General features: G+C 42.2%; 1 protein-coding gene across 4 annotated transcripts in view; it reads right to left on the reverse strand.

The window, feature by feature from the left end:
• INPP5A (inositol polyphosphate-5-phosphatase A) overlaps positions 1–14,869 on the reverse strand; it is a 236,756-nt gene that overhangs the window by 38,724 nt on the left and 183,163 nt on the right. For 2 of the 4 annotated variants that reach the window (XM_081863314.1, XM_081863315.1), the window contains exons 10-12: positions 7,481–7,580; positions 6,246–6,301; positions 4,874–4,948 (exon numbers count right to left, since the gene is read on the reverse strand). In XM_081863314.1, coding sequence (XP_081719440.1) covers positions 4,874–4,948; positions 6,246–6,301; positions 7,481–7,580 — 231 coding nt within the window. The remainder of the gene's footprint in view (positions 1–4,873; positions 4,949–6,245; positions 6,302–7,480; positions 7,581–14,869) is intronic. The other 2 variants (XM_081863316.1, XM_081863317.1) reach the window with 1 other exon arrangement.

Genomic DNA, 14,869 nt, shown 5'->3' on the forward strand with positions numbered 1-14,869 from the left:
AAAGTCCAGTTTCTAAACCTATGAAAGTAATTTCCAAGTTAGTGCATTAGGGCTACGGTGCTAGCCAAATGGAATCTGATTAAAAATCCAAATGCCCTCATAGGCTTAAAAGGCTGGTGAACAGCAGCACATTATTGTCATGAGAAGAAAAAAGAAAAAGAAAAATACAGGATCAGCTCTAAGGAAAATGCAGCTCTGAATAGAAATCGTACAGTATTTCTGTTGAACTAGTTATTTGCATGTATTTCAGATTTTTCACAAGCGTGCTAGCCATTTCTACACCTTTTAAAATAATTTTTCTTCCGGATTACGATGTAAAAAAAGAAGAGATAACAGTGTATGGACAATGATAAAGTAGCCTGTTGATAATAAATATTTGTCAGGTGTTGTCACATCTGCACAAATTCCACTGTTGCTGAAGAGACACCACACTGATAAAAAAAAGGTGGCTCTGAAGAAAATCAATGGATCTTGAGCTCAAGCAGTTGCTATACACATAAGAAAACATCTCTATCCAACAGCCATATTGCTGTGAAAATTCCCAAGCCTTGCGTCGGTATAGCTAAGGAAAATTTAATCTTCCCAAATACTCATCAGGGCACTCCATCCTGCAGACCTGACAGCCCCACTTATAATTAATTATACAATTTCGATGGGAATATCGACTAAACAAAGCTATAAATCATAGAAAAAGTCAATAGGCATGGACACATTCAATCATGTCCCGACCAATGATTACTACTCTTAAAATACAATAATTATTTTCAGGAGCCAGCTTGAATTAAATTTCTGTCAGGCTGGTACAAGGCTGGTGGGTGATGAAGGATGCGATGGATTTTTTGGGTTGAATTTGGCCCAGGGACATTTATCCTTTTAGATAGGTAGTTTGTTTTTAGTGATCATGGTGCTGCGTGTTTAACTAGACCATGAAGATTAGATTATCTCCAATGGCTCATTATATCATTTATCTTTTTCTTCCATTCTTGATCTGGAAGATTTCCTGCTTCTCGGTGCGTAAATGAAACGGCAACAGATTTTGAAATATAATGTTCTAAAGTGGCCTGCCTGCCTGCCTGTGTCTTTGAGAGCAAACGTGAGAAGAGCCATACATGGGAAATTAACCCAACCGAGGCTCAGAATGCTGCTGGAATGCCAAGAACTGCCATAAACAGGAATGATCATCTTTAGCACCATCCACCCTCTTTTCTTTATTAAAAAAATGGTACTGAAATACTGCACAAATATAATTATAATCTTTCGAGTTGCTTTAAAAAATAAACTGAAACACACATATGATACATCAAAAGAGGAAAGCTGGGGTTTTTTCATTGTTTATTTATGGCTGCTAGTATTTCTAGTGAGATAGCACTATGTTGAAAATTATGCGCTGAAGTATAGCTTTTACATAATGGCCATGAATTCCCCATACCTTCCATGTAGAGGGAATTATCTGTATAAGCAGACGGCCAATGCCCATTACTTTTTATATACTCATATATTTAGCAGGGACTCAAGGTCTACGAGTCCCTCGGCACTCACAGTCCACTGTCCTAGGACTGTGCCCTTCTGCATCTCCTCACCCATAATGGGGAGATCACGCTAGCAGGTTCCTCATCTCCAGATACGACTGTCGACTTCTAAATAGGTAGAATGTTAAGAGCTCCATGGCAGGGGGCAGTTCAGAGGCTAGTATGTTGCTTCAGCTCTCTGCTTGCCTATCATCCTTCAGTGACAGATGTGCACATGTCTGAACGGGTAGGGTAAAAGGCCAAAGACGCAACACATTGGATTGCTATTCCTATCAATATTTCCTGTACATCAAGGGTGATGAGCCTGTGGCCCTCCAGATGTTGCTTGACTGCAGTTCCTATCACCCCTGTCGATTGGCCAAGCTGGCTGGGGTGATGGAAGATGAAGTCAAACATCTCAAGGATCATCTGTATTGTCCTGGAATAAGTCTATAAACCATCAAGTGTGCAGCGGTGAAGAATGGGATTCAATACGGCCCAAAATAATAAATAGCTCATAAGGCCTAAGTAGCCAGGCTATTCTAAAATGGATTGGAGGAGGAAACTGGACTAGCAAAGAAGTTTCCCTTCAGAGATATATGGTACCCACAGCATACACCGGTCTTCCCCAGCCTGATGCCCTTCAGGAGTTTTGGTCTACAGCTCCCATCAGCTCCAGCTGGTCAGGGATGATGGGAACTGTAGTTCAAAACCGATGATGAAAGCTGACGTATGCCATCACATGGAATACACATCTACAGCACAACATATATGCATCCTGTATGGTATTCTAAGAAGCTCAGGTCAATTCCAGCTGGAGCAATTTCAGAGGAGCATTGCAAGGAGCTACTGCACTATTTCTAGATATATAAAGTGTTGATGGGGCTCAATCTGCTTCAAAGAATCACCTTCTGATTTGGGAACCCCTCCTCCCAATTGCTGTGTAGTTACCCCAGTGAATCTGCACTTTCACTACCTTCAAAAGCAATGCTGGACTGAACCACAGCACCAACAAAGCCCCGTATACAGCTCCAAAATGTGATGATGTGTACAATAGTCATTCATGCTTGAAGAGTGAAGCAGCCCTGATTCAATCAGTGTAAGAACAAGATAGGAATGGCATATGTATTAATATATGCAAAGATAAAACAGAAATCCTTTGGCATGATATTACTGTACAATCGTACCTTGGAAGCCGAACGCCTCGGCTCCCAAAAGATCGAAACCCAGAAGTGCGTGTTCCGGTTTTCGAAACATTTTCAGAAGCCAGATGTCCAGCGCAGCTTCCGATTGGCTGCAGGACGCTCCTGCAACCAATCAGAAGCCGCGCTTTGATTTTTGAACAATTCTGGGAGTCGAATGGACTCCCAGAATGCATTCTGTTCGAAAACCAAGGTACCACTGTATAAAGAAATGGGAACTGACAAGGAGGATTGCATTCCTATGTGGTGAAAGGTATCCCTGTCTTCATATTGGTAAAAGAATGAAATAAATGAACATCCCTAGCAGTACCTGATATTCCAAGAAATTAGTTTGTGCAGTAGATCTCCTTATTAGTCAGATTTACTGCTGCAAACATCAATACTATTGAGGTTTGTGGCTTACAATAAGCATTGTTAATTTACACCAGCTGGTGTTGGAGGCCACAAACGCAACAAGAAAGATCTGCAAATGTGAAAAACCTTTTCAAGGTGTCACTGTTCTTTGATTCTCCTATGGTTTCTGATAATAATAGGTCCCCCCCCCAGTAGGAACAGGCTATGATTCTGTTACACTAATGAAAACATTCATGCTACCCTTAACACAATGTCAAATGAGAGACGAAATGAAGATAGTAAACATATATGAGGTTTGATGAGCCTGTGTGTTTGTGTGTAGAACAGATTTTTTTTTAAAAAAATCTATTTTTATTAAATATTTTCTTGATTTACAAAAGTATGTGCATTGTCTCTCTCTCGTTTCCCACCCCCCCATGTAACTTCTTTTTTTTAACAAATCGGTTTCATTTGTTGAGACATTAGGAAGAATAGGAGAAGAGAGGTGGGTGTGTAGAACAGAATTAAATATTTTAACCATTTGTTGCATCATGAATTTTCCTTCAAAAAGGCCAATATATATATTTGAGTCCTAGTAATCTCAAAGGAATTCAGAGCTTTAACCTTGAGCACAATCAAGCTAAATCTGCAGCCCCATACCCACTGAACAGGGAGTTAAGTCCTACTGAACTCAATGGGACTTATTTCCTAAACCCTAAACTGTGATTAATTTTCAACTGTGGTTTGTTGCCACAGCTTCATAAACCATGGTTGAAGATGGTCTCGTTTCAACAAACCACAGTGAAAACTAACCAGAGTTTGTTGGGTTGGGATTATGATTGATTGAAAAGGGAAGCAAAAGCTTCCATGCTCCCCCACATAGCTATGTCAGAGGAAGGCATGTGAGATACTGAGGCTGCCCTTTGTGGTGCTAGCCTGGGATTCAGTAACACATTCAAACTATCTCAGAGAATGAATGTACAGCAAGAGCAGCCAGGGTGGTGCCACAGAGCTGCCTTACTAACAGTGGCAAGGCTACTGCTTACCTCAGTGTTTCTCAAATTTGGGTCCCCAGCTGTTGTTGGACTACAACTCCCATTATCCCCAGCTAGCAGGACCAGAGGTCAGGGATGATGGGAGTTGTAGTCCAGCTGGAGACTTAAAGTTTGAGAAACAGTGGCTTACTTGGACAGTGGGTGGGCAAGGGTGGCAGTGAGCTGGGGGTTGCACGAGTGCACCAGCAGGAGTCTTGGATTGCCTCTGCAGCACCCCTCCCCATCACCATATCAGCTGTTCCTGGAACAAGTAACTTATGTACAAAATACACGGGTCTTTTGTCAAATCTAAAGAGAAAAGGTGCTTAAAATTTGGCAACTGTTGCTTTGAAATACTCAGCGGCAACCTGAAAAAAGATCCAGCATTTTAGGGGAGAAAAGCTTAGAACCTTAGGAACACAAACTCTACAAACATGACAAGGTAAGTTGTGATTTGTTGCTTGTACCCGAGTTGAAAACATTAAGGAAACCCATAATTCGGTAAAAAAAAGTAATCAGAACTCAAGTTTCCCATGTGAACTTGGGAAAGTGTGGTGGTTTTGCTCATGTAATTTTACTCATTTGAAACTGTTTAGCTTGCTTGTCTTTGAAATGAATTTTAAAAGGTTGTGAGCTTATTTCCTAGAAATGTAAAAATAAAAAAACAATTAAAATAAACTCATGTCAGAGATATTAATGTTTTCCATGCTATGCATAGTCATATTCCTTGGAGCATCCTGGGTTCAAGAGCGGAGCGTTACATTTATAAAATGCAATTGTACATCTGGAAACTCACCGCAGTGCCATTGTTATCTCTAAAAACATCTTGATTAAAATAGTCAAAGAGTTTCTTTTCTAATTGTAGCATAACCTGGAAAGGAAGAAGAGAGAGAGCTTGTAAAGTATTTTAGAAATGATAGTTTCACATGGTCATTAACAAGGGCATTCTCCCAAATTGTGTTTCTCAATCCCTGTTTTCTTCACCATTAAATCAAGACTCCTTCTGACTTTTTGAAGCAAAACAAACAAAACAACAACCTCCCCCCCAACAAAGCAAACATACAAAGCCTTAAGAACAATGTAGTTCAGAAACTAGGACTAATCCAGAATGTAGCAACTAGACTGGTGACTGGGAGCAGCCACTGGGACCATAAAACACCGGTCCTAAAAGATCTTCACTGGCTGCCAATACATTTCTGAGCACAATTCAAAGTATTGGTGCTGACCTTTAAATGGCCTCAGCCCAGTATACCTGAAGGAGCGTCTCCACCCCCATTGCTCAGCCCGAACACTTAGGTCCAGCACCAAGGGCCTTCTGGTGGTTCCCTCACTGCAAGACACGAAGTTACAGGGAACCAGGCAAAGGGCCTTCTTGGTAGTGGCGCCCTCCCTGTGGAACACCTTCCCTTCGGATGTCAAGGAGATAACGACATCAGAAGGCAGCCCTGTATCAGGAAGTTTTTTAATGTTTGGCAATTTACTATGTTTTTATATGTTCTGTAAGCCTCCTAGAATGGCTGGGGAAACCTAGCCAGATGGGTGGAGTATAATTAATAAAATTATTACTATTATTTCTTAATAAGGGGAGGGTCAACATAATTTTAGGATACATAGGGCCCTTCTCACATTATGCTTCCCCTCCCCACCGAAAACCCAACACTATATGAGGTGTTATGCAAATATCAACTTTCCTCCATAAACTTGCTAGTCAGAAATTGGATAGCTGTTTGCAAGTATGATGCAGGAAGCTGATATTCTTGGGACATCCCTAGGAGAAGGATTACAAATATTTTCATACATGCCAGTATGCTTGCACTGGGAGAAATGACTGTGAGAAGTAGTTCTTAGATGGGTGCCGGTTGGTTGGTTGGTTGGTTGGTTGGTTAGTTAGTTAGTTAGATAGATATTAATTGCAAGTTCTATATCAGCCACCAACCAAGTTTGGGCGGCTTAAAATTTATATATATCAATAAAATGTAATTTCAAAGATCACAAGTGGGTTTTCCCCATACTGATGGAAGGCTCTTTGATTTATTGGTGGCTACGGTTATTTGTTAAGTGAGCTGATTCCTCCTCTCCCCTGTGGCCCCCACCCAATGCCTGCTCTCATGTGCCCCCCCCACATGGTGGAACTGCGGGGTAGGGGTGGGGTCCCCCATTCCACTTACAGAAGCCTCCACTGGATCAAAAAGCCTTCCTTCAGGGTGAGGGACACCATTGGATACTACCTAAAATCAACCAACAACACCAAAAATCAGCAGAAGGTCAACTTAAACGCCAGCACAAGAAGCATAAATCAATCTAAAACCCATGTAAAAACCAGCAAATGGGGTGGGGTGGGGGGTGGAGACAGTACAGGCGTCCCTCGCTTACGTGGGGGTTACGTTTCAGGCCCCTGCACGCATCACGGAAACTGCGTAAAGTGGGCAGCACCCCACTTTAATAGGGAGTGTGTGCAAGGAGGAGAAAGAGAGACTTGTGTGCCACCAGGGCTGCTGTCTGGCAGCCGCTCAGGGCTGCTGACCGGCCTGTCCCAAGCCTTCCCTCACTCAGGGCCACTTCCTTCCCACTGCAGTGAACAAGAGGCTGAGAGTGACGTCCAGGCAGTGGCCCTGAGTGAGGGAAGGCACACTGTTTCTATTGATTTGTTTATCTTGCGGCGTCCCATGTAAAAGTGGCCATGCACAAGCAGAACATCCATAAGTGGGTGGGATGCCGGTACTATAAATCTAAAACTGCCCCACTATTACTATGATTACATTTATCTTCCACATTTTCCTCCCAGGAACTCAAGGTGGTGTACATGGTTCTTCTTCCGCCTTCCAATTTCCCCTCACAACAACTCTGTGAGGTAGGTTTGGCTAAGAGTCAGAAACTGGCCAAATGACACCCAGAGGGCTTCATGGCTGAGTGGGCCTTTGAATCCCAGAATCTCAGGATTCAATACTCTAATCCAGTGGTTCCCAAAGTGGGCAGAAGTTCCATTGTGCAAGCAGGTCAGTTGTGTGAACAGAATAGCGGCACTGGATACAACCCCCTATGTTCTGCTCTTGACATATTCGCCTTAGAAGTACAGAAGTCGTGTGCTCTGTCGCAGAAAATTGTCAAGTGATGTTTTAAAGTAAGGAATCTTGACTTCTTGGGTTTTATTGGGATTCAACAAATATCAATAATTCGAGGCTGAGAACCCAGACTATTGAGGGAAGCCCAGTCACTGAATAATGTGGCTCTTCTATTGCCCAGAATTCAAAATTAGACAAACGTTTTTGTAACTAAACGGGCTTATTTATTCCACTGAAGTCAGCAAGTGTTTTTTGTTCCTTGGAATCTAGAATGTAAACTGGGTGGGGGATGTTCAGTTATATCTGTGCTCTCTTCAATGTCAAGGACTGCATTTTGTTACCTACCTTTCGGTCATTATCGGATTCACGGAATATAAGCTTGACTACTTCATTAGTGTCGGCAGCCCGGACAGTCTGCATTGTAGCCTTTGCACAAAGTGTCTGTTAAAGGGAAGCATTCACAAAGAGAGAGAGAAAAGAAACAAAGATTTGTTTGTTAAAAACATTTTTAATACAACACGACACAGAAGAATTCCACCTCCTTTGCAAAATGTCAGTTGAAGCTACAGAGTAACAGGCAACTTTAATCTGAGTAGGTCCATTTATTGCAATGTATCTGTTCTGAATATGACTACTGTTGGCTCCCACCAGAGTCCCAAATTCAACTCAGTCAAAAAAGAAGAAGAAAAAAGGAGTAACCTTCTTTACGGCTCCTTTGCTCCCACACAAAAATCGGATGATCATTTGTAAAATTCAAGAACAAAATTTATAGATAGGATAACAGAGTTTCTGTTTACAACCCCACATACTTTAATTGTTCCCCTTACAGTTAGGAGAACTTCATAGTCTTTTATACTAGCATATTTATTCCCCATCTATGTGAGAAATTTTACCAATCCTTTGCTTTGAAGGCAGTTTGCTCTGAAAAGGCAGTTTGGAAGGACAACCAGATTCATAGGATAGAAAGAACCAAAACTGGAAGCTGGACCGCTTTCCTAAAGCAGGATGGATGTGTTTCAGGGAAGGGTACAATTCCTGCAAAAGCCCACACAGGAAAATGCATGAATCCCTGTTTAGGATGTTTCATTTTGAGTGCAGAAAGCATCTTCTGCCCAGTGCTTCTATGTTAACATCAGCAGCTGCCCTCAGATGCCACTTGGCTTTGGGAGTTCCTTAAGCGTCTTTAAAACTTGAGTAGGCTCAGGGTGACATGGGTTGAGAATCACTGTCCTGATAATAAGTGCTCTGGGTATCCCCTGACCCACAACCATCCTAAGAGGAACAGGGGAACTTGCCTTCTACCAGGTCCAACTAATTGTCCATAACATTGCTTACTCTGATAGGCTCTCCAGGGTCTCAAGCACAGGTCCTTCCTTTCACCTGACAATTTTATCCAGAGATGGTAGAAACTGAACCTTCATGAAAAAATATGGCTCTACCACTGAGACATGATTTCTCAACAAACCAATACAGAAAACCCTGTGGTTTTTTATTATTATTATGGTGACTAGCCCTACTGATGTCTTTAGAATCCAAGACAGGGAAGGAAGCAGCAACAGATTTGCCTCCTTTACTCTTTTATCACAACAAACTCCATGAATTTGGGATCTTAAAAACAAAAACCATTTCAGCTTTCCAAGTGCAGTATAAAAGAAATACACTTTCTTTTTTTCTTGGCGGTATGAATTTGAAAGCTAACTCTCTTTTTCCTTTGGCTCCACATAGGTACAACAAAGCAATCTGTGGGAATTTCTACTTGCTTTCAGATTCTGAGTTCTGCCACCTAGAAACTACTGTGCTGTTACACTGGAGTAACCAATAGGAACCTGCACAGGCTAGATTTTAAAAGAGTCATGTCTCGGAAGAACGATGTCCTGCCTGTTTTAATGTAGGTCAGCCATTTGAAAACAAGCTCCAAAGGTTTCTCAGTTAATGAGATTGTGTTATGGGGAGCACAGGCAGAGAAGGAAAAGGTAAGGTAGCGAACACCAAGCCAATGGAGGCAGCCATTGCTTTTTATTTTCTCCTCTTTAACCCCCAGCTAATCACTTTTTCCACACATCCTCACAATTTGCCTCATACCCCATTTTGTCTCTTTTGACAAGTAATTAACATTTTGCCATCTGTGTCTGTATGCAGTTACCAGTGAGGTAATCCCCCGCCAAGCCATTCCCAAAAGTGAGCCGCCGCCCCCCACTCCCCACTTCTGATGCCGACCATTGAAATTCAAAGCACAAATTAGCTAATCAGGTCAAGCTCCCCCCCAAAAATAGCTCTTTGGACTCATGTGTCACAAATCAGTCTGGTCGCCTTTAAACAGCACACCAGATTAGAACAAGCACCCGAACAAACCAAAGCGGAAAACCCGCTGCTCTCCAAAGCTGGTTTTCTAAAGCCCTAACAAATCGCTCCATCTTTCACTCATTTAAACCTTCCAAATGAGGGTCAATGTGGTCCCCGAGCATCCAAATGCTAATGCGCTTAAGTGCATTTAAGCAGCTTTCCGTAGTGAATGGGCCGAAGAAGGGCTCCCAGAGACAAGGCAGAGTTACTGTCACTGCCGAAAAGTCATTGTAGCCACCCCCAGAGTGGTCGCAATTCAAGAAATTCATGATTTCTGTCTCTTAAAGGCATCTGCTTGGGAACATTCCCCCCTCCCCACCCCCTGCCCACAGGATCTGCTTTATATCTAGCAACTTCAGCCTTGCTCCAAAAGAATAATGGTGGTGGCAGCAGCGATGATGATGATGATGATGATATAAAAATGTGAGACTCCTGAGGACCAATGTGAGAAAGAGCTCATGTTGCTTTCAAAAAGTTACCTTATTCACAAACAAGTGATTAGGCAAAGGTTCATTTCTTATACAATCTGGAGAATTCCTCCCCCCTCCCCCCTCCTTTCGCTTTCTACAAAGTCGTAGTCACCCAAGCAGAAAACTATCGGAAACGTGGTGTGTTTTTTTTAAAGGCAAGCCTGCTTCCTTATGAAGGGATTTTTTTGTTGTTGTTGGTATTTAAAAAGAAGGGGGGAAAGTAAAACGCTACGAAAATACACTGCTCTTTTCAGTCTTCTACAGTCTCTTGAAGGGTACTTTTTTGGGGGAAAGAAGTGAGACAAAGAAATCAGAATAAAATACCAGGGCTTTCTTGTTTAATTGCAGACAATTGCCTTTTCCTATAGAAAATTGCCATTTCTGCCTTCCAGGGGGGCGGCAGTGGGGATAAAGAGTCCATGTCTGAGCTTTATACGGCATGGGAAAAATAAGGAAAGGTGCCACAGAACAGAGAAGTCCAATCCTCATGGAAAAAGTTTGCATTGTTACAGAACACAGCAATAAACAGATTTGCTGTGATAGCACACCTTTTCTTTGATAGGAATGTGAATTTGAATTGTTCTGATGCTGAAAAGTTTAGAACTACTTTTTTTTTTTTTTGGTCCTAATCGTAATGGGTACGGTTCCAATTTGAAGCCAACAGCAAAAATCTTCTGCTAATGTCTGGGCATGTCCAAACAACCTGGCAGGTCTGGATGATGACATCATATCCTGCGATGATATATTAACAATGGACCTGAAGACTAGGCTATGAGCCGGGAGAGGGAGATCATCTGAAGAGGGGCACAAGCTCAAGATCTTCTAAAAATTTCAAAATGCATGGAAGTCCCATGGTGTTGGTGATGTGTGGTAGTGTCTGAATTGGGACTGCTGTACAGTGGTACCTCGGGTTACATATGCTTCAGGTTACATATGCTTCAGGTTACAGACTCCGCTAACCCAGAAATATTGCTTCAGGTTAAGAACTTTGCTTCAGGATGAGAACAGAAATTGTGCTCCGGCAGCGCAGCAGCAGCAGGAGGCCCCATTAGCTAAAGTGGTGCTTCAGGTTAAGAACAGTTTCAGGTTAAGAACGGACCTCCGGAACGAATTAAGTACTTAACCCGAGGTACCACTGTATATTGCATCCACTATTTGGCAGTGTCTTCCATTTACATCTCTGCTATTTGTTTCCACTTGGGCAGTATAGAAATGAATAATAATAATAATAATAATGCCACTTTAAATCACAGTTAAAAAGCAACTACACAACATGATGGGGAACAGAGTAAAAACCAAGATTGCTTCACATCTCTTTGATTTCTACTGTGCTGTTGGAAGTGAAGTCATGGTTTGGCTTAAGGCTCTTACGTAACAAACCTTGGTCACAGCTTGTGGTTTGTTTGAAGAAAGACAAAGCATGAGCCCAGCTTTGGGCTTCATCAGTGCCTGAGAAAGAGAGAGAGAGAGAGAGAGAGAGAGAGACCACCGGGAGCCCATGTAAGCCACTCTGAGATGTCAAAGGGAGAATGATGTTTATTTATTTATATAGCCCTATTAATGTCTGTGGTGTTTTACTGAGTACCAAAGGGCAGCTCTCTACACAGATGAAACAAACCATGATCTCTGGCTTAGTGTTACATCCAAACATAGGCTGTAGTTTGTTTTGCTCTGTAAATTGTTCTTCACTTACTGATCATAATGCTAAGCCAGGGATCGTGCTTCTTCCTCTCTCTGCGCTAGCAAGGGGCAGATGGACGCATTCATGGTAAACCATTAGCTATTTATTTGTCTGTTAACAGTACTTTTAGATTGCCTTTCATCCTATAATTCCAGACTTGGGTTAACTATGGTTTACCATTATGAGTGAACTGGGCTGGTATATAATTCAGCAAAGGGAGACAACTGAGGAAGGGGAAAGACGTGGAGGTTAAACAGGATTATGAATATGCTTTATTTTACTTAGGTAGTTATAATATGATTCCAAGAGTTGTGCCAAAGAGTGTAATAATCAAATATTGCACTGACTCTTTCTGTTGGCACTAAATAAATACAGTTTTCAAACAGGATATTTCATTTTGTCTCTCTAAATAAGCCTTATTTACTTATGATAAATACAGATGATAGTAGTATTTTTACTTTATCAGGGGATATTCAACGAAGTCATACTCAGAATGTACCCATAAAAATCAGCGGACATGTTACTTAACTTTATTTATTTCAGTCTACTGTGTGCATTACTTCTGTAAATAATATCCAACGGGCAATTTGTGTGACAAGGCTTCTGGTTTCTCCTCTCCTGCTTGCCCCCCATATCTGCTGTGGAGGTACCCCAACCCCTGCAAAACAGATTTTGGGAGTGTGGAGGAGGAAGGAGAAGCCTGACTGCATGAGCGGATGTCTGGTTGCACTATGTTATTTCTCGATATATAACTGCAGTTCTATTTTAAATATACGGCAATTGCAGTTTCCATACTTATAGCATCGCCATCTTCAGTATTTTGTTCCACCAGGAATACACCCCAGCTTGCCCACGTTTTTCATGCATGATATTTAAATTTATCTACAAAAAAATAAAGTTGAAAAGAGAAAATGTTTTTTAATTGTCTGAACCAGGGGTCAGCAAACTTTTTCAGCAGGAGGCTGGTCCACTGTCCCTCAAACCTTGTGGGGGGCCGGACTATATTTTGGGGGAAAATATGAACAAAATCCTATGCCCCACAAATAACCCAGAGATGCATTTTAAATAAAAGGACACATTCTACTCATGTAAAAACATGCTGGTTCCTGGACCGTCCGCGGGCTGGATTTAGAAGGCGATTGGGCCAGATCCGGCCCCCGGGCCTTGAATTAAAGATGGGTTCTAAAGCATTAGAAAGTTTACTGGGTGTTAATACTGCAGTACTACTTACAACTATTACAGTTAGCAACAACGGGGGGTACTTGAAGTTTAAAAATCCTATTGGTCAAGACTGGCAAACAAAACAAAAAACCAGGATGTCTGTGTCTGGATATATTAAACTGGCATTTCCCCTGGTAGATTGCTCTTCTCTCTCTCCATATTCTTTAGCCCATGTGGTGGTTCATGTATGGCAAATCTCACAGCTAATGAAAGCATTTCTGCCTTTCTAGCCAATGACCTGTGAGATGTTCACATTCATACCTCTCTTTTTATTTTTAAAAAATGTTTCTGCAAAATCAATTTAAAAAACATGTTAAAAAACCCCAAAGATGCAATCCTCTGTTGTCTCCCGGGATGGATGGATGCCAACCAACCAACATGCTTGTGCTAGCACTGCTATGTGGAAGCAGCCAGGGAACTTGGTGAGTATGTGGTGGTGACACAGAGCAGTCTATGCTATGGGGTCTAACTCATGCCCTCTAAACCAGCCTTCTGTCCTCATGTGTGGCGGATGACACTGTCCCATCACCAGTGCTGAAGTAAGATACATCTACCTGTAGGTGGAATGCCAAGTGGGGTGGGGACCTTGTCCTTTGCCTCAGGCAGAAAGATGCTTTGTGGTTAGGAAAGGAGTACAGTGGTACCTCAGGTTACAGACGCTTCAGGTTACAGACTCCGCTAACCCAGAAATAGTATCTTGGGTTAAGAACTTTACTTCAGGATGAGAACAGAAATGGTGTGGTGGTGGCGTGGTGGCAGTGGGAGGCCCCATTAGCTAAAGTGGTACCTCAGGTTAAGAACAGTTTCAGGTTAAGAACAGACCTCCAGAACGAATTAAGTTCTTAACCTGAGGTACCACTGTATTTTAATATTAAAGCTATCATTTTTTTTGCATTTTTGATGATTATACTATGTACCTTCCTGCCCTCAGTTATCCCAGGGCAATTACCACCTATCCTCAACATTATGCAAAAAACAGACTACAATTTAGTAGGTTCCTTTATATCTTCTGAAAGATCCCGCAGCCCCTGTTTTGTAGGATCTACCAGATAGATGCAAAAAGCAAGGGATAAACGCACAGGGCAGAAACTCTGTGCGCAGGAGGATAGGGTTTAGTAAAATACACAACTTTTCACAGTTTGATAGTGACAATGTACCTTTCTCCCTCATCATTTGAGAGAGGTACAATGCACCTTTCACTGATGAAAGGAGGAAAGGGGAGGAAGTAGACACAAAATGTTGACAATTGCTAGCTGGAGACTGAATAGGCTAAAACAGCTTTAGAGAAATCGACCCCAGCAGGTTGCAGAGTGTTCCCTGCACCATGTTTTAACAACAACAGCTAGTGAAGTGCTATTCTTTCCTCTATATCTTCGAGAGATGCTAAATGTGTTTGCCACTTAATCAGACTCCAAGAAGCCACAAATCTCAGGGCACCCCCCCCCCAAACATTCAGTCGTGACAGAAATGCTCTGTGCCACTGCAGGAACACATTTTGTGTGCTCCTCTGTTCGAAGTCATACATGCTATTTTAACTCATCTGCTTCCTTCATTCTCTCCAGGCCAGGAGGACAAATTGCCCACAGTGGCTCCCTTTCAGAAGCAGCACAGCGCGCAAAGAATCGTGACTGAGCAGAAACACAAGGAACAGGCACATAAAAATTCATCACTTTGGCCTCCTGACCTCTTACCACTGGGCTTGGCACACCATGTCTCAAAAAGTAGCACCAGGGGAGAACTAAGCAGGCCGGCTGAGTGAAATTACTGACAAAAATATATCTTGGACACAGGAAAAGCCCACCAGATGCTTCATTGTCTTTGCGGAGAAGTGATACTAGGAGGGGGGGAAGGGGGGGTTCTCTGCCACATGGCATATTGGGTGGAATAAGTAGTGTCATTGTTTCAGAAGCAGCTCTGTCACTTTACTGACTGCAGTACAAAGAGGTGTAAAGCAAGATTTAATCCTGACTTTTTAGCTAGCAGATTAAAACCAATCGTGCCAGATGTCCACAAGA

This window comes from Podarcis erhardii, assembly GCF_964252035.2.
Source record: "Podarcis erhardii genome assembly, chromosome: 5".
In the NCBI taxonomy this organism is placed as follows: domain Eukaryota; kingdom Metazoa; phylum Chordata; class Lepidosauria; order Squamata; family Lacertidae; genus Podarcis; species Podarcis erhardii.